This window comes from Pseudophryne corroboree, chromosome 9 (assembly GCF_028390025.1).
Source record: "Pseudophryne corroboree isolate aPseCor3 chromosome 9, aPseCor3.hap2, whole genome shotgun sequence".
Lineage (NCBI taxonomy): Eukaryota > Metazoa > Chordata > Amphibia > Anura > Myobatrachidae > Pseudophryne > Pseudophryne corroboree.
In genome coordinates this window covers 228,475,723-228,501,990 of record NC_086452.1, presented here as the reverse complement: position 1 = coordinate 228,501,990, position 26,268 = coordinate 228,475,723, and the positions used below count along the sequence as shown (strand labels likewise).

Sequence of the window (26,268 nt, the reverse complement as noted above, 5' to 3'; positions counted from 1 at the left end):
CTTTTGGGAATCTGAAACTTTTTGTCAGGAGCTTCCTCGAGTTTTTCAAATAGCGTGTTCAGTTCATGAGAGGGAGGAAGCGTTACCTCAGGTTTCCTTTCCCTATACATACAGACCCTTTTATCAGGGACAGCCGGGTCCTCAGTGATATGTAGTACCTCTTTAACCGCCACAATCATGTACTGAATGCTTTTTGCCAATTTTGGATCTAATCTGGAATCGCTATAGTCGACACTGGAATCCTGCCAATTGGGTCAGCGTACATTTCTGTGACCCTGAGGGGCCCTGACTTTGCAATAACCTATCTTCTACAGATTTCTTCCATGCCTGGGTCTGAGACTCAGACTTATCTAGACTCTTACTAATAAAAGCCACATTAGCATTCAAGGTGTTCAACACATTTACCCAATCCGGCGTCGGCGGTGCAGACAGGGTCACCCCCGCAGCCGTTTGTGTCCCTAATACAGCCTCCTCCTGGGAAGAGCCTTCAGCCACAGACATGTCGACACACGTGCACCAAACACCCACAGACACTCCGGGCATATAGGGGACAGACCCACAGTAAAGCCTGTCAGAGAGACACAGAGGGGATTTGCCAGCTCACACCTCAGCGCCCAATCAGAGGTTCTGAAGCACCCAATAAACGCCCCAGAACTATAGCGCTTTTTATATATAGAATATTGCACCAAATTTAGCCAGTGCCGCCCCCCACCCCTCCAGTTTTACACCCTGATACTTGTCAGTGTGAAGGAAGGACCAGCGTCTCTGCAGCCTGATGGAGAGAAAATGGCGCCGAGTGAGCTGTGAGGACGAAGCTCCGCCCCCTTAATGGCACGCTTCCGTCCCGCTTCTTGCCAGATGTCCACTGAGGATTTATTAGCTGCCCAGGGCGCCCCCCGCCCCCCTGTAGTGCTGCATGTATGTGGGAGCTTGCGGTACCTCAGATAAATGGCGTCTTCTTTTCTTCCTCTACTCACCTGTCTTCTGGCTCTGAAAGGGGGTGACGGCCGACTGCGGGAGTGAGCATCTATGCGTACCCAGCGATCAGCACCCTCAGGAGCTAATGGTGTCCTGTAGCCAGAAGCAGAGCCCTTGAACTCACTGGAAGTGGGTCATACTTCTCTACCCTAAGTCCCACGAAGCAGGGAGACTGTTGCCAGCAGCCTCCCTGAACATAAAAAAACCTAACAAAAAGTATTTTTTCAGAGAAACTCAGTAGAGCTCCCTGCAGTGTGTCCAGTCTCACTGGGCACAATTCTAAAACTGGAGTCTGGAGGAGGGGCATAGAGGGAGGAGCCAGTTCACACCCTTTCTAAGTCTTAAAGTGCCCATGTCTCCTGCGGATCCAGTCTATACCCCATGGTTCTATGATGACCCCAGCATCCTCTAGGACGTATGAGAAATAGGAAAAATAAGAATTTACTCACCGGTAATTCTATTTCTCGTAGTCCGTAGTGGATGCTGGGAACTCCGTAAGGACCACGGGGAATAGACGGGCTCCACAGGAGACTGGGCACTCTAAGAAAGAATTAGGACTACTGGTGTGCACTGGCTCCTCCCTCTATGCCCCTCCTCCAGACCTCAGTTAGGGAAACTGTGCCCGGAAGAGCTGACACAATAAGGAAAGGATTTGGAATCCCGGGTAAAACTCATACCAGCCACACCAATCACACCGTACAACTCGTGATACTATACCCAGTTAACAGTATGAATAATAACTGAGCCTCACAAACAGATGGCTCATAACAATAACCCTTTAGTTAGGCAATAACTATATACAAGTATTGCAGACAATCCGCACTTGGGATGGGCGCCCAGCATCCACTACGGACTACGAGAAATAGAATTACCGGTGAGTAAATTCTTATTTTCTCGAACGTCCTAGTGGATGCTGGGAACTCTGTAAGGACCATGGGGATTATACCAAAGCTCCCAAACGGGCGGGAGAGTGCGGATGACTCTGCAGCACCGAATGAGCAAACTCAAGGTCCTCCTCAGCCAGGGTATCAAACTTGTAGAATTTTGCAAACGTGTTTGATCCCGACCAGGTAGCAGCTCGGCAAAGTTGTAAAGCCGAAACCCCTCGGGCAGCCGCCCAAGAAGAGCCCACCTTCCTCGTGGAATGGGCCTTTACTGATTTAGGATGCGGCAGTCCAGCCGCAGAATGTGCAAGTTGAATCGTGGAGCAGATCCAGCGAGCAATAGTCTGCTTAGAAGCAGGAGCACCCAGCTTGTTGGGTGCATGCAGGATAAACAGCGAGTCAGTTTTTCTGACTCTAGCCGTCCTGGAAACATAGATTTTCAAAGCCCTGACTACGTCCAGCAACTTGGAGGCCTCCAAGTCCCGAGTAGCCGCAGGCACCACAATAGGTTGGTTCAAATGAAACGCTGATACCACCTTAGGGAGGAATTGGGGACGCGTCCTCAATTCTGCTCTGTCCATATGGAAGATCAGATAGGGGCTTTTACAGGACAAAGCCGCCAATTCTGACACCCGCCTAGCCGAAGCCAAGGCCAAAAGCATGACCACTTTCCACGTGAGATATTTTAATTCCACGGTCTGAAGTGGCTCAAACCAATGTGATTTTAGGAAATCCAACACAACGTTGAGATCCCAAGGTGCCACTGGGGGCACAAAAGGGGGCTGAATATGCAGCACTCCCTTAACAAATGTCTGAACTTCAGGCAGTGAAGCTAGTTCTTTTTGAAAGAAAAAAGACAGGGCCGAAATCTGGACTTTAATGGAACCCAATTTTAGGCCCATAGTCACTCCTGACTGTAGGAAGTGCAAAAATCGACCCAGCTGAAATTCTTCTGTGGGGGCCTTCATAGCCTCACACCAAGCATCATATTTCCGCCATATGCGGTGATAATGCTTTGCTGTCACATCTTTCCTAGCTTTTATCAGCGTAGGAATGACTTCAACCGGAATGCCTTTTTCCATCAGGATCCGGCGTTCAACCGCCATGCCGTCAAACGCAGCCGCGGTAAGTCTTGGAACAGACAGGGCCCCTGCTGTAGCAGGTCCTGTCTGAGAGGCAGAGGCCAAGGGTCCTCTGAGATCTTTTCTTGCAGTTCCGGGTACCAAGTCCTTCTTGGCCAATCCGGAACGATGAGTATAGTTCTTACTCCTCTCTTTCTTATTATCCTCAGCACCTTTGGTATGAGAGGAAGAGGAGGGAACACATAAACCGACTGGTACACCCACGGTGTCACTAGAGCGTCCACAGCTATCGCCTGAGGGTCCCTTGATCTGGCACAATATCTTTTTAGCTTTTTGTTTAGGCGGGACGCCATCATGTCCACCTGTGGCCTTTCCCAACGGTTTACAATCAGTTGGAAGACTTCTGGATGAAGTCCCCACTCTCCTGGGTGGAGGTCGTGCCTGCTGAGGAAGTCTGCTTCCCAGTTGTCCACTCCCGGAATGAACACTGCTGACAGTGCTATCACGTGATTTTCCGCCCATCGAAGAATCCTTGTGGCTTCTGCCATCGCCATCCTGCTTCTTGTGCCGCCCTGTCGGTTTACATGGGCGACCGCCGTGATGTTGTCTGACTGAATCAGCACCGGCTGGTTTTGAAGCAGGGGTCTCGCCTGACTTAGGGCATTGTAAATGGCCCTTAGTTCCAGAATATTTATGTGTAGGGAAGCCTCCTGACTCGACCATTGTCCTTGGAAGTTTCTTCCCTGAGTGACTGCCCCCCAACCTCGGAGGCTTGCATCCGTGGTCACCAGGACCCAGTCCTGTATGCCGAATCTGCGGCCCTCTAGAAGATGAACACTCTGCAGCCACCACAGCAGAGACACCCTGGCCCTTGGGGACAGGGTGATCAGCTGATGCATCTGAAGATGCGATCCGCACCACTTGTCTAACAGATCCCACTGAAAGATCCTTGCATGGAACCTGCCGAATGGAATTGCCTCGTAAGAAGCTACCATCTTTCCCAGGACTCGCGTGCAGTGATGCACCGACACCTGTTTTGGTTTCAGGAGGTCTCTGACCAGAGATGACAACTCCTTGGCCTTCTCCTCCGGGAGAAACACCTTCTTCTGTTCTGTGTCCAGAATCATACCCAGGAACAGCAGACGCGTCGTAGGAACCAGCTGCGACTTTGGAATATTCAGAATCCAGCCGTGCTGTTGAAGCACTTCCTAAGATAGTGCTACTCCGACCAACAACTGTTCCCTGGACCTCGCCTTTATAAGGAGATCGTCCAAGTATGGGATAATTAGAACTCCCTTCTTTCGAAGGAGTATCATCATTTCGGCCATTACCTTGGTAAATACCCTCGGTGCCGTGGACAGACCAAACGGCAACTTCTGGAATTGGTAATGGCAGTCTTGTACCACAAAACGGAGGTACACCTGGTGAGGTGGGTAAATGGGGACATGCAGGTACGCATCCTTGATGTCCAGTGATACCATGTAATCCCCTTCTTCCAGGCTTGCAAGAACCGCCCTGAGCGATTCCATTTTGAACTTGAACCTTCTTATATAAGTGTTCAAGGATTTTAAATTTATAATGGGTCTCACCGAACCGTCTGGTTTCGGTACCACAAACATTGTGGAATAGTAACCCCGTCCCTGTTGAAGGAGGGGAACTTTTATTATCACCTGCTGAAGGAACAGCTTGTGAATTGCCGCCAGCACTACCTCCCTGTCCGGGGGAGTAGCTGGCAAGGCTGATTTGAGGTAACGGCGAGGGGGAGACGTCTCGAATTCCAGCTTGTATCCCTGAGATACCACTTGTAGAACCCAGGGATCCACCTGTGAGCGAACCCACCGGTCGCTGAAGTTCCGGAGACGGGCCCCCACCGCACCTGGCTCCACCAGTGGAGCACCAGCGTCATGCGGTGGATTTAGTGGAAGCAGGGGAGGATTTCTGTTCTTGGGAACTGGCTGTATGGTGCAGCTTTTTCCCTCTACCCCTGCCTCTGGGCAGAAAGGATGCGCCTTTAACCCGCTTGCCTTTCTGGGGCCGAAAGGACTGTACCTGATAATACGGTGCTTTCTTTGGCTGTGAGGGAACCTGGGGTAAAAATGTCGACTTCCTAGCTGTCGCTGTGGAAACGAGGTCCGAGAGACCATCCCCAAACAATTCCTCACCCTTGTAAGGCAAAACCTCCATGTGCCTTTTAGAATCCGCATTACCTGTCCACTGCCGAGTCCATAATACTCTCCTGGCAGAAATGGACATTGCATTTATTCTAGATGCCAGCCGGCAAATATCCCTCTGTGCATCTCTCATGTATAAGACTACGTCTTTATTATGCTCTATGGTTAGCAATATAGTGTCCCTGTCAAGGGAATCAATATTATCAGACAGGGAATCAGACCACGCTGCTGCAGCACTGCACATCCATGCTGAAGCAATAGCAGGTCTCAGTATCGTACCTGAGTGTGTATATACAGACTTCAGGATAGCCTCCTGCTTTCTATCCGCAGGCTCCTTTAAGGCGGCCGTATCCTGAGACGGTAGTGCCACCTTTTTTGACAAGCGTGTGAGCGCTTTATCCACCCTCGGGGATGTCTCCCAACGTACCCTGTCCTCTGGCGGGAAAGGGTACGCCATCAGTAACTTTTTAGAAATCACTAGTTTTTTATCAGGGGATGCCCACGCTTCTTCACACACTTCATTTAACTCATCTGAAGGGGGAAAAACCACTGGTTGCTTTTTCTCCCCAAACATAATACCCTTTTTAGTGGTACCTGGGTTAATGTCAGAAATGTGCAACACATTTTTCATTGCCGTAATCATGCAACGGATAGCCCTAGTGGAATGTACATTAGTCTCGTCGTCGTCGACACTGGAGTCAGACTCCGTGTCGACATCTGTGTCTGCCATCTGAGGTAGCGGGCGTTTTTGAGCCCCTGATGGCCTTTGAGACGCCTGGGCAGGCACTGGCTGAGAAGCCGGCTGTCCCACAGCTGTTATGTCATCGAACCTTTTATGTAAGGAGTTGACACTGTCGGTTAATACCTTCCACATATCCATCCACTCTGGTGTCACCCCCTGCGGGGTCGACATCACATTTATCGGCACCTGCTCCGCCTCCACATAAGCCTTCACATCAAACATGTCGACACAGCCGTACCGACACACCGCACACACACAGGGAATGCTCTGACTGAGGACAGGACCCCACAAAGTCCTTTGGGGAGACAGAGAGAGAGTATGCCAGCACACACCACAGCGCTATATAAACAGGGATTTACACTACACAAAGTGATTTTCCCTATAGCAGCTATAATACACAGTATTGCGCCTAAATTTAGTGCCCCCCCTCTCTTTTTTACCCTATTGAGCCTGGAAACTGCAGGGGAGAGCCTGGGGAGCGTCCTTCCAGCGGAGCTGTGAAGAGGAAATGGCGCCAGTGTGCTGAGGGAGATAGCCCCGCCCCTTTTTCGGCGGGCTTCTCCCGCTCTTTTTATTAATATTGTGGCAGGGGATTTTTACACATATATAGTTTATTAGACTATATTATGTGTTTTTTGCCATTTTTAAGGTAATCTAATTGCAGCCCAGGGCGCCCCCCCCCCCCAGCGCCCTGCACCCATCAGTGACCGGAGTATGTGGTGTGCATGGGGAGCAATGGCGCACAGCTGCAGTGCTGTGCGCTACCTTAATGAAGACCGGAGTCTTCAGCCGCCGATTTTCTCCTCGGAATCTTCCGTCTTCTGGCTCTGCAAGGGGGACGGCGGCGCGGCTCCGGGACCGGACTACCGAGGCTGGGCCTGTGTTCGATCCCTCTGGAGCTAATGGTGTCCAGTAGCCTAGAAGCCTAAGCTAGCTGCAAGCAGGTAGGTTCGCTTCTCTCCCCTAAGTCCCTCGTAGCAGTGAGTCTGTTGCCAGCAGATCTCACTGAAAATAAAAAACCTAATAAATACTTTCTTTACTAAGAGCTCAGGAGAGCCCCTAGTGTGCAACCAGCTCGAGCCGGGCACAGATTCTAACTGAGGTCTGGAGGAGGGGCATAGAGGGAGGAGCCAGTGCACACCAGTAGTCCTAATTCTTTCTTAGAGTGCCCAGTCTCCTGCGGAGCCCGTCTATTCCCCATGGTCCTTACGGAGTTCCCAGCATCCACTAGGACGTCAGAGAAATCTTCTAGAAGCTTTTTTCAGGGCTTCCCGGTGCAGCCCCCCTGTTAAGTGACCTGCTGCTGCAGGCACCAACTCGGAACTGAGCTCTCTGGAGGCGGGATTGTAGAGGAGGCCCCAATACACCCTGGGACAGGCTAAAGCTTTAGCCTGTTGAGGCCTCTGGATAAAGATCCACTCTACACCCCAATGTTTCCTGTGGAACCCAATATACCCTGCTGCAGAAACACGCTATGGTATGAGATGGGTATATGTGAGCAAGACCCCCTCATTTTCCTCAACAATGCCTAGCCCATTGTTGATCTAGGTTGTGGTGCCATTTTTTTTGTTTTTTTAACATGGATAGAGGGAAAGTGGTGGACATGGATCTGGGCTCACACTATTCTATTCATCCTTTCTCTTGGACGACACCATTATGAGACATGTTGTTGATTTATTCTCCTTATATAATGGATAATTGCTCAAGATGTGTGTTATACTGTTTGCACAATGGATGTACTTTGAAGTTTTCTGTATATTTGTCATGCTTCAATAAAGAAAACTTTGTATAAAAAGAAAACCCCAAAAAACACCACCACCAATGTGGAGCAAGTGCCTACAAGCTAAGTAATACTCCTAGCCACAACTCTGTTCAGAGAACGCTTTCTTTAGTAGAATATTAGATGAAATAAAAAAGTATATAATATAGTGCATGATATGATGGAATGCATTCTAGTTGCAGAAACGATGTAGACACTGCAAAAACAGTAAACTAAGGGGGAATCCAATTAGCCACAGGGTTTCATGTCTGAAGTTATTCTATAAAACAGCCTTTTAAAACCTTGAGACTAATCTATTCTGAATTTGCACAGATCCCAAAGGGAAAGTCTGCAGCATATACAATTTCTTTGAACTTTTTTATTTGAATAACAGGTGATGTGCTACTGAACATCTCCCCGCAATGCTCGGCTGCTCATACATGAGACAGTTACTGTACCTTCACCATTGCTATTTTTCTTGCACAACTCAGTAGGATGCAAGGAATTGAATTGACTCTTTATGGTCTACCAATAATACAAATAAAACATACCCATAACAACATGCAGTTAGAGAAAAAATTTAGTTGCTTACCATGCTCTTCATTGTCTCAATATCGGTGTTAATTAATTTTAATTCTGTTTGTGTAGCGTTATAATTTTGTTCATTGTTATTGGGAACAGGTGTTATAGCCAGGTCTACACTTTTGGGTATAGGCTCTTCCTTATTATCCTGTGACCCAAAAGATTCCTCTTCCCGATTCTCATCTTTCTGTTGCATAACAGATTTCTCCACTGTAGCACTGTTTTTCTTTTTCAGCTCTTCAGGCATATTATCCTCTCCAGTCTGATCTTTCCTTTCCTGCTGTACAATAGATTCTTTCTGTAGAGACTCATTTTGCTTTTGTTCAAACAATTTTGTATGTAGAGTGTCGTCTTTCCTTTGCTGTTCCCCACTGTAGTCTCCTCCTAATGTGGACGTCATGCCTGCAAACTGAAAAGGATAATTCTATGATAAACACTATGATACAATCTCTTGCTAAAAAAACACTGCAAATAGTATAGTAATATTTTAAAGAATTTATTATTAACCTATGTTTAAATAGCAACAATAAATTAGGTTTTACAAAGAACTTGTAACCATTCACATCAATCCTTTGCACCCGATAGAGCTTACATTACAAATCCTGTACCACATGGATATTAACCTAACAGTATGTTTTAGAACCACACATAGAGAGAACATACAAACTCCGCAAAGATAGTGCCATAATTGGAATAGAACCAATGGCACCAACTCTGCGAGGAAGCAACGAATGGTACTCTCTCACCTAATCTGTGCTGTTTCCCTAATTACTGTAACAGGAAAACAGTCAGATCGTTCTTCTTACCTGTACGATCCACTTTCATTAAACTAGATCTTTGTCAGTCACTTTCAACAACTAGTTCCCACCACAAATATTTCAGTTTCTCCAAATACTGTAACTAGTTCCTAACACAAATGTTTTAGTCTCTCTAAATAAAACCTTTAGTTTAAACATGACACATAGTAGAATGAAGCAGCTAAACGGAGACAGAAATTAGCTTTGGAAATTAGAGGATATCAATACTTACACTGGACAACTGATTCTGGTGATTTTTGTCATCTACACAATCCAGTGCTCGCAGGACCTCTGGCCTACGATAGGAGGGATCTCTGTCCCTTTCCACATACTCTGGTTGATGTGTAAGTTGCTCACGGTAGGGCTGCTGGTTCCTAACATCAACCTGAAGATAAATTGGTGGTTGTTGGTATCCAATTGGCAATCTATCACCAGGTGTCTCACGACTGTTCCGCCACTGACCAATAGATGTGCTTCCTCCATAACAAGTAACCTGCGAAATGGAAAAAATATCTAGCGCACAATAATTTGTAGATAAACAGTCATTTAGTATTAAAGTAATTAAACTTAATCATTGTCACTAACAAGCAGTTTAATATATTAGTTTAGTATAATATATAGGTGCGTTTCATGCATAATGATTGCAATGTTAGATTGACAAGTGTCTCAGATCATTACTTTGGCTACAAATTCTTCTATCTCACCAACTTCAGACAGTAATTATGAGTCATACTAAAGCATTAAATGATCGTACACTAGTGTAACATACCTAAAAATTACAAATGGGAATTGGATTGGAACAGGGTTAAACCATACCTCCCAACTTTAAAGAGGCAGGAAAAGGGACCCCTGCGCGGCGAAATCGCACCCCCCTGGAAATGGGGCGTGGCTTGCCATGGAAGGGGCGTGACCGAGCGCCACGGACCCGTTTTCGGCATTTTGGGGGCGTGCCCAGCGCTCCCTGAGCAGCCCCCTGCTCCCCTCCCAGCATTGAATAGATGCCATGCGCACAGCATCTATTCAGTGATCACCGGCTGATTTGCAGAGCAAAGCAACGGGTGATCAAAGCCTCCCCCAACTGCCCCCCGCCCGCGGGACACTTTAACCCGCGGGAGGGACAGCGGGACAGTGTCCGAATAGCGGGACTGTCCCGCTGAAATCGGGACAGTTGGGAGGTATGGTTAAACTAAGATGTCTCCAGTGCTATTGTGTAGAAAAAAAGAAAATATGTTTGGTAGTCACTGTGAAAGCTGTTTCCCATTATCCATCTGGGGGACACTAAAATTCCATGGTGTGTATACTTGACTGCTACAGGAGCAGGCAGAATGTGCAAACTAAGCTTGTTTGTGACCTGCCTCCTCCCCATCTACATCACATTGAGTTAAGCACCTAAGTGTAAACTTTAATAAGCCCATAAAAGACAGTAACACGGAATGAGAACCACACACAATTAAGTGAAAACACAACACAGTTTTAGATGAACTAAGAAATAAAAGGTGCATACACACGGTGCGATATTGAGTAAGTGCTGATTTTGACTTTGCAATTTCCCTTGAACTCTCCGGAGCCCAGAACCACCTATATTGACTACCTTTACTTGCGACTTTGACTATATACAATTTTGACTATAGTAGAAACTAGATTGTACACAATATAGCCAAAATTTCCGTGCCTGCACAGTCTATTTTTTCTTGCGATACCGACCCCACGGGAGCGCGCATCGGTATCGTAAGCTGTGTACACACGGTGCGATATGTGAAAACTTTTCTTATGATTTTGATTATATAGTCAAAATCATAAGCAAACATCGCACCGTGTATATGCACCTTTAGAGAAACAAATGTACTGGTAAGTACCAAAAATCTGTTTTTTCCTGGTACACCAGCTGATGGACAACGGAACACCATGGGGACATTCAAAAGACACCCTTATGGAGTGAATGCTCCGCTAAGGCTGCATGCAAAACTTTATGCCCAAAGCTGGCATCTCTGACTACAAAAACACTACATTTGCTGAACTTTGAAAAAATGTGAATGAATGACCAATTGGCCACTTTTCAATACTGTTACACAGAGGAAACATGTTCCGCTGTCCTGGAGACTTTCACCACTCTGGTAGAATAGGCCACCATTTGATAAAGAATCATGGCTATCAACATAAAGCCGTAGAGCACAGACAATGTTAAGAAGACCAAGAGAATTGCCACTGCCAGAGGCAATGGTCTTGCCCCAGAGCAGGAATCAATCTCTCAAGATGAAACTGGGAAACAACCTTTGGAACTGGGAAACAACCTTTGGTTGAGAAGGTGGTCTGATAAGCAGCCTCATCCTCCCTATGCACACCAGTACAAGATAGTGATTAGTAAATATGGGATGTAGATGGTGAGAAGTTAACCCACAAACAAGCTTAGTTAGCACATTGTGCCTGCTCCTGGAATAATGCGCTAATAAGTATTCATTAACACATTATAAAAAAATCCAATAAAATACATACATATAAAATTAAAAAGGTATCTTCCTTAGGAAAACATATCATTTACCGGATAACTGGTGTTAGTATGCACACAGTTCTAGATTGAACCTCCAATAGCAACAAATGTTGCAAATATTTCATAAATCAAATTAGCGGTTATAGTATCCAATAGATATAACCACTTTCTTTAATCTCCCTTTTATAGACGATTGAGTAGACAGTCATTATGCTTGACCTCCCATAATAAACTAGAAATTGAAATAGGTCTCTATTGCAGAATATCAGTCAGCAGTACCATAGATAAGTGACACCCATATAGGGGACTGTATGTGCCTTTAACCCTTCACGGTTGCGGCATTGGTTGATGACTCCTGCTGAGGAGATTACCGACTCCGGTCTTTGCTGTGTAATTGATGTCAGCAATAACGGCGTGGATGTATTTCCACAGCATAAGAGGACTGTGGACGTCGGTCTTTGGCACTAGCGGTAGCGGCATTGGTGTAACTTTCCCGTCTCGGGAGGCTGAAAGTGCCGGTCTCTCCGGAAGCCAGCAGTGCTCAAGGCAGCTCACACTGCGATGGCTACAGGCACTGATTTCGCTTTGTACAAGGTAATCAAGTGCTAGACCTGAAGGGGAGGGAGAGAACACTGTCCAAGGTCCAATAATAAGGGACCAATGTTAGTTGTGCTCCATAACAGCAATCAGACTTTGGAAGGTTCAAATAGTGGCAATTAGTAGAGTTCTTGACACGTTTCTCCGCTGTAAGTGGTATCGTATCGGTTTCTTCAGAAGGAAGTATGATTCATGGCGTACTAGGTCCAGATATAAAAAGGATCCAAAGCCAATCCCCAGCAGGTAATTATTCTGTGTGTACAGGTGTAGTACAAATTCCATGCATGTGTGTGCAAAATAAAAAATACATTCAAAAGACATATATATATATATATATATATATATATATATTTATTTAATCACAGTGACCAACATAATTAAATATTTATTAATAAACTCAGTTCATAAAGTCTTCTTTCTATTCTATTAGTTTTATTTATTTTACTTTTTCGTTTTTCATTATGGCATCAGTTCAGAATAATTCGCATAATTCACATTCATAGTGATATAAAGAGTTCTGACTGAGACGACCATAGCAGGCAATAGCACCACAGGTAAGTTTTCAGTCTATGGTGGTAATCATACACTAAGGTTGTGTTCTAATCCCACGTTGGGTAAGTATCAACCAAATCAGAATTTTTATTCTCACATTGGATAGGCTATAAAAATATCAATTTTTATTCTTATCTTTCATTTTCAGATGTTTCAATTAAAAAGAGTATGCTTCACAAATTAGTGACACAAAAAGAAATATAAATATACACACATGTATGAATGTGTACAGACATGAACACATGTATGCACATACATACACATACAAAGCGGACACCATTTTCCCAAAAATTAATTTAGTTAATATTCTACAAATGCACTCTACTACGAAAATCCCCTTGGAATAAATTCTACAGGAGGTCAAATCCAGAAAGATGCACAGTCATATTAAATAGGTGGAAGGTGTATGTATATATATTGATTATTATTGTAGGGGGGAGTCTCAAAAAGCAAATTGTCAAAAAATATGTTTTTGGCTATGAATAAATACCCAAGTTAAATGATGTTCAGCTCTATTGACTCGTAAAACCCTAGGAGTGCGAGTGTTCCCAACGAATAGATCCAAAAAATAAGATTTAGGTTCTTACCTAGGTAAATCTTTTTCTTCAAGTCCATATGGGGCAAAGGGGGAAACGCTGGGTATAGGATGAGGACTGTGTCCGGGCACCAAAGAGTTCCAAAACTCTTCCCAGCAGCCCTCAGTCCCCCTCTCTAATATACTCCGCCCCCTGACTGTGGCCCGCCAGTTTTTTCTCTTTGGTGCGGCAGTAGCTGGACACCTTTCTAGCAGCGGGAGCTTGTTACAGCTCCCGGTTACATTTTCACTCTCTTTTGAGTAACTATGAGGCATCCTTCATAGTTACTTATCTGCTCAGCCCCGGCGGCGGTAGCACCGGTGACTGGGCGGGTGACTGCCGCCGCAGGTCTCCAGGCAGCACACACCTCCAGGAGCCCGCAGCTGCGTCCAGGGACTGAAGAGTAAGACCGGCTCTCTATTCACAGGGAGCCGCGACGATGCAGCTTTACATCATGCGGGTGAGAGAGCGCGGGGTGCAGGTGCGGTGCTGGCCCAGAGACTCGTTCAACCCTAGGTTTGCGAGTGTTCCCAACGAATAGATCAAAAAATCCTCTCGTTTGCATAGGAGATTGGACCTATCACCTCTTCTATTTGTGCTTTGTTCGATACCTTATACTTGAAGTATGTTAACATCCCCATTATGTTTAATTTTTATGTGTCTGGAGACTCTGTGTTAGAATACCTTTTAGAGTGTTTCTCCTATGCTCAAGGAACCATGTATTTAATGTGCGGATGGTGCGTCCTACATATTGTAGACCGCATTTACAGGTGATCAAAGATTATGTAAATGGAATTACAATTAATACAATTTTGAATATCAAAAAGAGTGGCTAGATTGGTGGATTTAAAATTTGAACTCCTGTTTATTATAAACTTGCATGCCAGTCAGCCATTTCTGTTAAACCTAAAAACAGACCTTTACAAAATCAGTATTTCTATTTTTTTGATAACTATTGGTCCTGATCTTAAATGGCTGTGTGTTAGATCACTGGTTCTCAACCTCGGTCCTCAAGTACCCCCAACAGTTCCTGTTTTCCAGGTCTCCTAACAGGATTGCAAGTGAAATAATTTGCTCCACCTGTGGGTCTTTTAAAATGTGTCATGCGTCACCTGTTCAACTGCTAGGTGACCTGGAAAACATGAACTGTTGGGGGTACTTGAGGACCGAGGTTGAGAACTAGAGATGAGCGCCGGAAATTTTTCGGGTTTTGTGTTTTGGTTTTGGGTTCGGTTCCGCGGCCGTGTTTTGGGTTCGACCGCGTTTTGGCAAAACCTCACCGAATTTTTTTTGTCGGATTCGGGTGTGTTTTGGATTCGGGTGTTTTTTTCAAAAAACCCTAAAAAACAGCTTAAATCATAGAATTTGGGGGTCATTTTGATCCCAAAGTATTATTAACCTCAAAAACCATAATTTACACTCATTTTCAGTCTATTCTGAATACCTCACACCTCACAATATTATTTTTAGTCCTAAAATTTGCACCGAGGTAGCTGTGTGAGTAAGATAAGCGACCCTAGTGGCCGACACAAACACCGGGCCCATCTAGGAGTGGCACTGCAGTGTCACGCAGGATGTCCCTTCCAAAAAACCCTCCCCAAACAGCACATGACGCAAAGAAAAAAAGAGGCGCAATGAGGTAGCTGACTGTGTGAGTAAGATAAGCGACCCTAGTGGCCGACACAAACACCGGGCCCATCTAGGAGTGGCACTGCAGTGTCACGCAGGATGGCCCTTCCAAAAAACCCTCCCCAAACAGCACATGACGCAAAGAAAAAAAAGAGGCGCAATGAGGTAGCTGACTGTGTGAGTAAGATAAGCGACCCTAGTGGCCGACACAAACACCGGGCCCATCTAGGAGTGGCACTGCAGTGTCACGCAGGATGGCCCTTCCAAAAAACCCTCCCCAAACAGCACATGACGCAAAGAAAAAAAGAGGCGCAATGAGGTAGCTGACTGTGTGAGTAAGATAAGCGACCCTAGTGGCCGACACAAACACCGGGCCCATCTAGGAGTGGACTGCCGAGTGCCGACACAGAGGTAGCTACAGCCGTGGACTACCGTACTGTGTCTGCTGCTAATATAGACTGGTTGATAATGAGATGTAGTATGTATAAAGAAGAAAGAAAAAAAAACCACGGGTAGGTGGTATACAATTATGGACGGACTGCCGAGTGCCGACACAGAGGTAGCTACAGCCGTGGACTACCGTACTGTACTGTGTCTGCTGCTAATATAGACTGGATGATAATGAGATGTAGTATGTATAAAGAAGAAAGAAAAAAAAAACCACGGGTAGGTGGTATACAATTATGGACGGACTGCCGAGTGCCGACACAGAGGTAGCTACAGCCGTGGACTACCGTACTGTACTGTGTCTGCTGCTAATATAGACTGGATGATAATGAGATGTAGTATGTATAAAGAAGAAAGAAAAAAAAACCACGGGTAGGTGGTATACAATTATGGACGGACTGCCGAGTGCCGACACAGAGGTAGCTACAGCCGTGGACTACCGTACTGTACTGTGTCTGCTGCTAATATAGACTGGATGATAATGAGATGTAGTATGTATGTATAAAGAAGAAAGAAAAAAAAACCACGGGTAGGTGGTATACAATTATGGATGGACTGCCGAGTGCCGACACAGAGGTAGCTACAGCCGTGGACTACCGTACTGTGTCTGCTGCTAATATAGACTGGTTGATAATGAGATGTAGTATGTATAAAGAAGAAAGAAAAAAAAAACCACGGGTAGGTGGTATACAATTATGGACGGACTGCCGAGTGCCGACACAGAGGTAGCTACAGCCGTGGACTACCGTACTGTACTGTGTCTGCTGCTAATATAGACTGGATGATAATGAGATGTAGTATGTATAAAGAAGAAAGAAAAAAAAAACCACGGGTAGGTGGTATACAATTATGGATGGACTGCCGAGTGCCGACACAGAGGTAGCTACAGCCGTGAACTACCGTACTGTGTCTGCTGCGACTGGATGATAAATAATGATATAAAAAATATATATATATCACTACTGCAGCCGGACAGGTATATATTATATAATGACGGACCTGCTGGACACTGTCTGTCAGCAGAATGAGTTTTTTATTTTACAGAATAAAAAAACACCACACAAGTCACACGACGTGTGTTTAACTTTTACAGGCAGACATTCTTTCACAATACAATATAGTATACTATATACTGGTGGTCAGGTCACTGGTCAGTCACACTGGCAGTGGCACTCCTGCAGAAAAAAAGTGTGCACTGTTTAATTTTAATATGTACTCCTGGCTCCTGCTATAACCTAACTGCTCCCCAGTCTCCCCCACAATTAAGCTGTGTGAGCACAGTCAGATATTATACATAGATGATGCAGCAGCACACTGGGCTGAGCACAGATATGGTATGTGACTGAGTCACTGTGTATCGTTTTTTCAGGCAGAGAACGGATTATATTAAATAATATAAAACTGCACTGGTGGTCACTGGTCAGTCACTAGTATAACTAACTAATACTATCAGCAAAATTCTGCACTCTCTGTCTGAGTACTCCTCCTAAGCTCCAGTAAATGAAGTGTCACTGTCTCACTCTGTCACTAGTATAACTAATACTATCAGCAAAATTCTGCACTCTCTGTCTGAGTACTCCTCCTAAGCTCCAGTAAATGAAGTGTCACTGTCTCACTCTCCTATCTATTTCTTCTCTAAACGGAGAGGACGCCAGCCACGTCCTCTCACTATCAATCTCAATGCACGTGTAAAATGGCGGCGACGCGCGGCTCCTTATATAGAATCCGTGTCTCGCGATAGAATCCGAGCCTCGCGAGAATCCGACAGCGTCATGATGACGTTCGGGCGCGCTCGGGTTAACCGAGCAAGGCGGGAAGATCCGAGTCGCTCGGATCCGTGTAAAAAAAGCTGAAGTTCGGGCGGGTTCGGATTCCGAGGAACCGAACCCGCTCATCTCTATTGAGAACCACTGTGTTAGATGATTCTGAATACTTCTAGCTTTTTTTTTTTTTTAAAAATGACTTTTTCTGAACGCAGGGATAATATATTATCCAATTGAAGAATATGATAATTTTTCTGTATAATCTATTTAATTTTCTTAGAACTAGTATTAAATTTGGAAATAAATCTTATGTTTCCACAGACGTTGGTCTTTGTGTTGATTTTCTCAATAGTTTTAGTGCCAAGAAGTAATTGTTCTCTCTCTCTGAGGGGTACATTTACTAAGCAGTGATAAGAGCGGAGAAGTGAGCCAGTGGAGAAGTTGACCATGGCAACCAATCAGCATTGAAGTAACATCTATAATTTGCATACTATAAAATGATACAGAGCTGCTGATTGGTTGATGGGGACATTTCTCAACTGGCTCACTTCTCCGCTCTTATCACTACTTAGTAAATGTACTCCTTAGACAGGTTTCTTTCAAAGCGCATTACAAAATGTCAACAGGATATCCTTGTTCCAAGAAAGACTGTAAAATCATTTGATTGTTTTAAAAAAAAGTCTCATTATCCGTACAATTATGTTTTATTCTGAGGAACTGGCTTTTGGGAATGTTATTCACCCATGGACGATGATGACAGCTCTGGTAGTTTAAAAATGTACAGTATTACAGTCCATCTCCTTTCTATATGCTATATGTTGAAGTCATTATTTGATTTTATATATATATATATATATATATATATATATATATATATATATATATATATATATATATATATATATACACTGCTGAAAAAAATAAAGGGAACACTAAAATAACACATCCTGGATCTGAATGAATGAAATATTCTTATTTAATACTTTGATCTTTACATAGTTGAATGTGCTGACAACAAAATCACACAAAAATTATCAATGGAAATCAAATTTATTAACCCATGGAGGTCTGGATTTGGAGTCACCCTCAAAATTAAAGTGGAAAAACACACTACAGGCTGATCCAACTTTGATGTAATGTCCTTAAAACAAGTCAAAATGAGGCTCAGTAGTGTGTGTGGCCTCCACGTGCATGTATGACTTCCCTACAATGCCTGGGCATGCTCCTGATGAGGTGGCAGATGGTCTCCTGAGGGATCTCCTCCCAGACCTGGACTAAAGCATCCGCCAACTCCTGGACAGTCTGTGGTGCAATGTGGCGTTGGTGGATGGAGTGGGACATGATGTCCCAGATGTGCTCAATTGGATTCAGGTCTGGGGAACGGGCGGGCCAGTCCATAGCAACAATGCTTTCGTCTTGCAGGAACTGCTGACACACTCCAGCCACATGAAGTCTAGCATTGTCATGCATTAGGAGGAACCCAGGGCCAACCGCACCAGCATATGGTCTCACAAGGGGTCTGAGGATCTCATCTCGGTACCTAATGGCAGTCAGGCTACCTCTGGCGAGCACATGAAGGGCTGTGCGGCCCCACAAAGAAATGCCACACCACACTATTACTTACCCACTGCCAAACCGGTCATGCTGAAGGATGTTGCAGGCAGCAGAACATTCTCCTTGGCGTCTCCAGACTCTGTCACATGTGCTCAGTGAGAACCTGCTTTCATCTGTGAAGAGCACAGGGCGCCAGTGGCGAATTTGCCAATCTTGGTGTTCTCTGTCAAATGCTAAACGTCCTGCACGGTGTTGGGCTGTAAGCACAACCCCCACCTGTGGACGTCGGGCCCTCATACCACCCTCATGGAGTCTGTTTCTGATCGTTTTAGTAGACACATGCACATTTGTGGCTTGCTGGAGGGCTCTGGCAGTGCTCCTCCTGTTCCTCCTTGCACAAAGGTGGAGGTAGCGGTCCTGCTGCTGGGTTGTTGCCCTCCTACGGCTTCCTCCACGTCTCCTGATGTACTGGCCTGTCTCCTGGTAGTGCCTCCATGCTCTGGACACTACGCTGACAGACACAGCAAACCTTCTTGCCACAGCTCGCATTGATGTGCCATCCTGTATGAGCTGCACTACCTGAGCCACTTGTGTGGGTTGTAGGGAGGTCATACAGGCACGTGGAGGCCACACACACTACTGAGCCTCATTTTGACTTGTTTTAAGGACATTACATCAAAGTTGGATCAGCCTGTAGTGTGTTTTTCCACTTTAATTTTGAGGGTGACTCCAAATCCAGACCTCCATGGGTTAATAGATTTTGTTGTCAGCACATTCAACTATGTAAAGAACAAAGTATTTAATAAGAATATTTCATTCACTCAGATCTAGGATGTGTTATTTTAGTGTTCCCTTTATTTTTTTGAGCAGTGTATATATATATATATATATATATATACATACACACACATATACACATATATATATATATATATATATACACACATACATACACACACACACACACACACACACACATATATATATATATATATTTATTTTGATAACTGGAGGGCGCTAGAGATGTGATGCACAATTGTCCAGAGCAAAGTTCATAGACGATTTATGTGATAAGTATCCCAATGATTTATTCTTATCGGACTTGATTTGGTCCCCAGCCTGGGATAAAGATGCAGTTTGAATTGAGCTCAGCCAAATGATCCTCCTGTAATGATACCCTCGTTCCAAGGATATAGACACCCAAAACAATTGGCCAAAGGCCTTAGATTAATAAAAAATGTGGTGTTTATTTTAACATCCAGCATAAAAATACAATGTCCAAAGATTTTTACATTATCTCATTATCACTCAGGTGTTTTTAAGGAACCAAGTTTACATCAGGGCAGATGAAATAACCAGTGCCACCCCCCACCCTAGGATGTGAGCTCAGTGGTGGGGACTCCCAAATGCAATCAGGGTATCCTAATCACCTTAAAACCCTACACGTTTCGTCCTTCAACCAGACTTCCTCAGGGGTAAAATCTTTAAAAAAAAAACAATTAAACAGGTGTCATATAATTATCCTTAATTCATTCTTGTATAATGGAGGAAATATATATTACTCACATACGTACACAAATAAATATTGGAGTAGGTACATATAGTTCCTTCCAGAGTAAGTTCAAATATGGCAGAGTAAATATTTGCCTATACAGGGTGAAAAAACATGTGTGGCCTTTATTAAATTGTGAAATAATTCCATATCCTCTTAGAGGATGAATATTTTTGGTACATACCAGATTGTGGCAAAAGAGTTGGTGACCTTTACTGGCCAGAAGGATACTGTGAATCTCGTGATCTAAAAATCAGAATTAACCATGATGACATCATTTTCAAAGTCAGAATAACAGCACAGTGACAAATTTACTTGTCCTTGTACAAACCCCGATGTTATGATTTTAGTAAACCGGGATGATAGTTTTTATTTTCAATTTTGTAGCCACTGATCTAGCACTTCACAAGGGATCAGGAGGCACCTAAACACAAACATTGCTCTATCAATAGGTATTCTCATCCAGTATACACAATTAATACTTGTATGTAACACAAACATATAATTACATCCTTAGAATTTTCTACAGTGAGGACTAAGTTCAAGATTTCCTAAAAAATAATAAGTAAATACTTACATAGAATTGTGAGTGCCTACAGTGATCCTATCTCTCCAGTGTCAGCAGTGGGAATGATAGCCAGCCACCCTAACCATATATCTATAGTGGACTGGCCATGACCTCACTTCCTGTGCACAATTATGGGTGATTATCTCAATCTTCTATTTCATGCTTAGCTTATAGGGAAAGCAATTTTTATTTAACAAGGAGGTCTGGAAGGTTTTTTATTATAAGTGGGGTATCCGCTAACAATCAACTTCCGGGCATGTCCAAACGGTGGAGTGCACGCCAGCGTTCCACTGCTGAATGGTATTTCCTCCTAAAACTTATAACCTTAAAGATGGTGTCGACGTGGAATGCACGCCGCGCTCCACCCGACGTCGCCTGTGACTTCTTTCCTATATTGCGTCTAGATGGAACGCATACTGTGCCCCGCCCGACGCCCTCTATTACGTGGAACACACACTGCGCTCCACCTCCAATGCTCGTAACTTCCTGGTTACTTCGCGTATAACTTCCTAATTACCTCGCGTCCCGGTGGAACGCATATTGCGCCTCACCCGACACTTCCTCCTTGCCTTTAACTCAGCTCATAGAGCTCTTTATATCCAATATGGGACACATTATAGGTATTTAGGTTCCATATAAGCTATTTTACACATTATAGGTATTACATAGACTGATTTACACATACTTATAAAGAGAAACACTAGTGATATTTTATCTAAAGTGCATTGTGCAAAATTATATCGTGCGAAATATACTAGTACGATTATTTACTTTAATAAAATTGTTCCCTTGTTGTGCTCCTAAAAGATTAATTTACATTTTGACATTTTTTTATTAATATATTTCTATATTTTTTATACCTTTAATTATATATTAACTTAGTGTTCAAAATGATGTTTTTTTTAAAACAGGAATTCAGCAACCGTCCTCACTGTTTACAACAACGAACTCTCATAAACCCTCATTGATACAGTTAAGGTACATACTCCAGTGTATCCACATTTAGTATACAACAAAGAGATATACATACAAACTCAAGTAGATATAAATGTAGACTCAGATAAGGCTAAAAAAATGGTGCCAAATATAAATACAGACTCAGATAGGGCTAGAGAAATGAGAAATGATACCACATCAATTCCCTCGTTTAGCCCACCTGGAGACAAAGTATTGAGGGTATAGATCCAGAAAGACTCTCGTTTGGAGAGAAATACAGTACCTCTCTATTACCTCCCCTCACATTTGGTTTTACACTATGTTCAAGGATTGTAAATGTTAGATCGCTCACATCTGATCCATGTACCTCCGAAAAATGCCAAGGCAAACTACGTGTCTTTTTTATGTTTTGTAAGTGTTCCTGTATTCAAAGCTTTACAGGCCTTTTGGTCTTCCCTATATATGCTAAACCACAATTACATTGAAATCGATATACTACAAATGTGGTATTACATGATACCATTTCTTTGAGGGTATATTTAAACTCCTCGTCGTGCTGCCACTGGAAAGTTATTTTCTCCATATGTGTGCAGCAGATACATTTTCTACACGGGAAGCAACCTGTTTTAGTAAGAAAAGGGAGATGGTCATCTCTACGGGTGATTGGTTTTAATCTGCTTGGAGTCAATATCTGTTTTAAATTAGGAGCTCTTTTATATACCAGAAGAGGCTTTTCAGGAAGACTGGGACCCAATATCGGGTCTTTCAGAAGAATGTTCCAATGTTTATTCAATACTTTTCTTATAGTGTTATAATCCCTATTATATTGTGTGATAAATGGTCTGGTATTCCATTTCCTATTAACCACAGTGGCAGATTTTTTATCAATCAGTTCCTCTCTTGGTTGAGCAGAGGCTTTTTCAGTTGCTCTATCAACATGGATGACTGTTGAACAAAGTCATCCATGTTACTACAATTTTTGCATACTCTTAAAAATTGAGAGTACGGTACATTGTTCTTCCAAGGTAGGTGATGGCAGCTAGATGCAGGGATGAAACTATTAGCATCGACTTCTTTGAAGTGTGTGATGGTTCTGATGGCGCCATCCACACTCCCTACTAAGACCAATAAAAGGAAATGGAATACCAGACCATTTATCACACAAAGGTATAAAAATATAGAAATATATTAATAAAAAAAATAGGATTTTAATACCTACCGGTAAATCCTATTCTCTTAGTCCGTAAAGGATGCTGGGGACTCCGTAAGGACCATGGGGTATAGACGGGATCCGCAGGAGACATGGGCACACTAAAAGACTTTGAATGGGTGTGAACTGGCTCCTCCCTCTATGCCCCTCTTCCAGACTCCAGTTAGAGTACTGTGCCCTGGGAGACCGACATTTCGAGGAAAGAATTTATTGTTTAAACACGGCAAGTGTCATACCAGCTCACACCTCGAACATACCACAGAGCGTGGCATTCAACAGAACACCAGCCAATGGCATGAAAAATACACAGCTGCATGCTGAGAGAATATGTAACACAACCTGTGTGTCAACACAACCAATAATAAGACACCGCATGCCATAACATGAACGTCAGCAACAGCCTGACAGAAAAGAAACACCACAAGAGTGTAACCATAACCAATAACTGCAGACACAGTACGCACTGGGACGGGCGCCCAGCATCCTCTACGGACTAAGAGAAAAGGATTTACCGGTAGGTATTAAAATCCTATTTTCTCATACGTCCTAGAGGATGCTGGGGACTCCGTAAGGACCATGGGGTTTATACCAAAGCTCCAGACCAGGCGGGAGAGTGCGAACGACTCTGCAGCACCGATTGAGCAAACATGAGGTCCCCATCAGCCAGGGTATCAAACTTGCAGAGCTTAGCAAAAGTGTTTGAACCTGACCAAGTAGGCGCTCGGCAAAGTTGAACCGCCGAGACTCCTTGGGCATCCGCCCAAGAAAAGCCCACCTTCCTAGTAGAATGGGTCTCCACCGACTTCGGTAACGGCAATCAAGCCGTAGAACGAGCACGCCGAATCGTATCACAGATCCAGCGTGTAACAGACTGCATAGACGCATGCGCCCCCATCATGCAGGGAGCATACCGGACAAATAGAGCCTCTGTTTCCCCAATCTGAGCCAAATTGGCGACCTAAATATTCAAAGCCCTGACTACATCGAGAGACTTTGAATCAGCCAATGCCTAAGTAACCACAGGCATCAAAATAGGCTGGTTTCTGCGAAACACAGAAACCACTTTTGGCAGAACTATTATCCGAGTTCTCAATTCCGCTCAATCCACATGGAAGATCAAACAGGGGCTCTTGTGAGACAAAGCCGCTACTTCCGACACCCGCCTTGCGGACGCCAAAGCCAATAGCATGACTACTTTCCAAGAGAGAAATTTTAACACAACCTTTCATAAAGGTTCCAATCAGTGTGACACAAGGAAACGCAACACTACGTCAAGGTCCCACGGTGCCAATGGGGGCACAAATGGAGGTAGGATATGCAGTACTCCTTTCACGAAAGTCTGAACTTACGGAAAGGTGGCCAATCCATTTTTGAAAGAAAATTTATAAGGCCAAAACTGCACTGAAATGGAGCCTAACTTTAGGCCTGCATCCACACCTGCTTGCAAAGAATGGAGAAGAACGACCCAGCTGAAAGTCTACTTGGATTCACACCAAGACACATATTTACGCCAAAAACGGTGGTAAGGCTTTGCAGTTACTTCTTTTCTAGCCTGAAGAAGTGACTTCAATGGGAATACCCTTTCGGGCTAGAATATGGCGCTCAACCGCCACGCCGTCAAACGCAGCCGGGGTAAGTCTTGATCCACGCCCGGATCTTGCTGTAGCAGTTCCTCACGTAGAGGAAGAGGCCAGGGATCTTCTATGAGTAAATCTTGAAGATCTGGATACCAAGCCCTCCTTGGCTAAACCGGAACAATGAGGATCGCCTGAACCTTTGTTCTTCTTACGTTTATCACCTTCAGAAAGAGTGAAAGCGGAGGGGACACATAGACCGACAGAAAACACCCAAGGTGTCACAAGGGCGTCCCCTGCTATAGCTTGAGTGTCCCTTGACCTGGAACAATATCCCTGAGGTCTCTCGTTGAGGCGAGACGCCTCAAAGACTTGTCACTTCTGTGAAAACTTCTCGACGACGACTGTATTTCTCCCGGATGGAGATCGCGTCTGCAGATGAAATCTACTTCTCCGTCGTTCACATTCGGAACGAAGACTGCAAATATAGCGTTTACCAGTCTTTCCACCCAGCGGAAAACTTTTTGCGGCTTCTGCCATTGCGGCTTTGCTCCTTGTTCTGCCCTAGCGGCTCACTTACACCACTGCTGTCAAGTCGTCCGACAGAAGCAAGACGGCAGATCACGAAGAATATGTTCGTCGAAAATAGCTCTTAATTCAAGAAAGCTAACTGCAGACAAGCTTCCCAGCTTGACCTTTTCCTCTGGAAATACTTCCCCTACAAAGACTGCTCCCCAGCCTCGGAGATCTGCATGCATGGACACCAGGATCTAATCCTGGATCGCGAACCTTCGTCCCTCTAGGAGGTGAGAACTGTGCAGACACCACAGGAGCGATATCCTGGCCATTAGGATTATATTCCGGTGCATGTGTAGGTGAGACCCGGACCACATTTCCAACTGGTCCCGTGAAAACCACTCTGGCATTTGACCTGCTCACCGAAAAGACCTCTTAGTCCGCACCCATCTTCTTCATCAACGGAACATATTGATGGAATGTCACTGCAAATCTGATCCGACTCTGGATTCTCAGACCTCTTTCCACAAGAAAACACAGAACCTCAACCGTTCAGTATCTACTCTGATACCCACCTCCGACATCTGCGTCGTTGGGAACAACAGCCATTCCCTGTGTTGAAGAACAGTCAGAGAGAACCAACGATTTGCACCACTTGTTTCTTGACTTCGCCATAATCAGTAGAGCGTCTCAGTACAGAATAACAATGGCTCTTACTATTGAAAGAAAACCATCATACTGACATCACTTCGGTGAAATGGCAAAGACAATCCTGGACATCAACCCAGGTAAGCTGAATGCGGAGAAAAACGCATTTAAACCCTTTTCCACCTTTACGTGCTGGAGCTCCCTGGTCTGAGAGATTCCATCCTGTAGTTCAACTTCACAAGGAGAAATCTTTGTTTTTGTTTTTTTTTTTAAAACAGGGACAGCAGGACAATGCCCTGAACCTGACGCAACTCTGGTATGGCGTCGCGTACTACCTCCCCTTCCAGAGGGGAAACGGCAAGATTTATTTGAAAAATCAGTGAGGGCAAACATCTGTAAACGCCCGAATGTCCCCTTTGGATTCTATAATTAACTCACAGGTCCTAGTCCATTCCCGGACTGACAGAAAAGTAGTAGACGAGTTCACACCGGAGTGGGCTCCAGCCAGACAGACCCAGCGACATGCGATGGATGTGGTAGAAACAGAAAACGACATCCGCTTCTGCGAACCTAACAAGGCTGCAGAACCCTTACCTTTTCCCCTTCCACCATCTGCACTGAAAGGGAAAAAAGAACGGTATCAAACTTTTAAAATGACTGCATC

The 26,268-nt window shown here is 44.4% G+C and overlaps 1 protein-coding gene across 4 annotated transcripts in view; it reads right to left on the bottom strand.

Moving 5' to 3' along the window:
• The window catches only part of CLCC1 (chloride channel CLIC like 1), a 251,622-nt gene that overhangs the window by 53,664 nt on the left and 171,690 nt on the right, over positions 1–26,268 (bottom strand). For all 4 annotated transcript variants that reach the window (XM_063940150.1, XM_063940151.1, XM_063940152.1 and 1 more), the window contains exons 10-11: positions 9,228–9,488; positions 8,209–8,607 (exon numbers count right to left, since the gene is read on the bottom strand). In XM_063940150.1, coding sequence (XP_063796220.1) covers positions 8,209–8,607; positions 9,228–9,488 — 660 coding nt within the window. The remainder of the gene's footprint in view (positions 1–8,208; positions 8,608–9,227; positions 9,489–26,268) is intronic.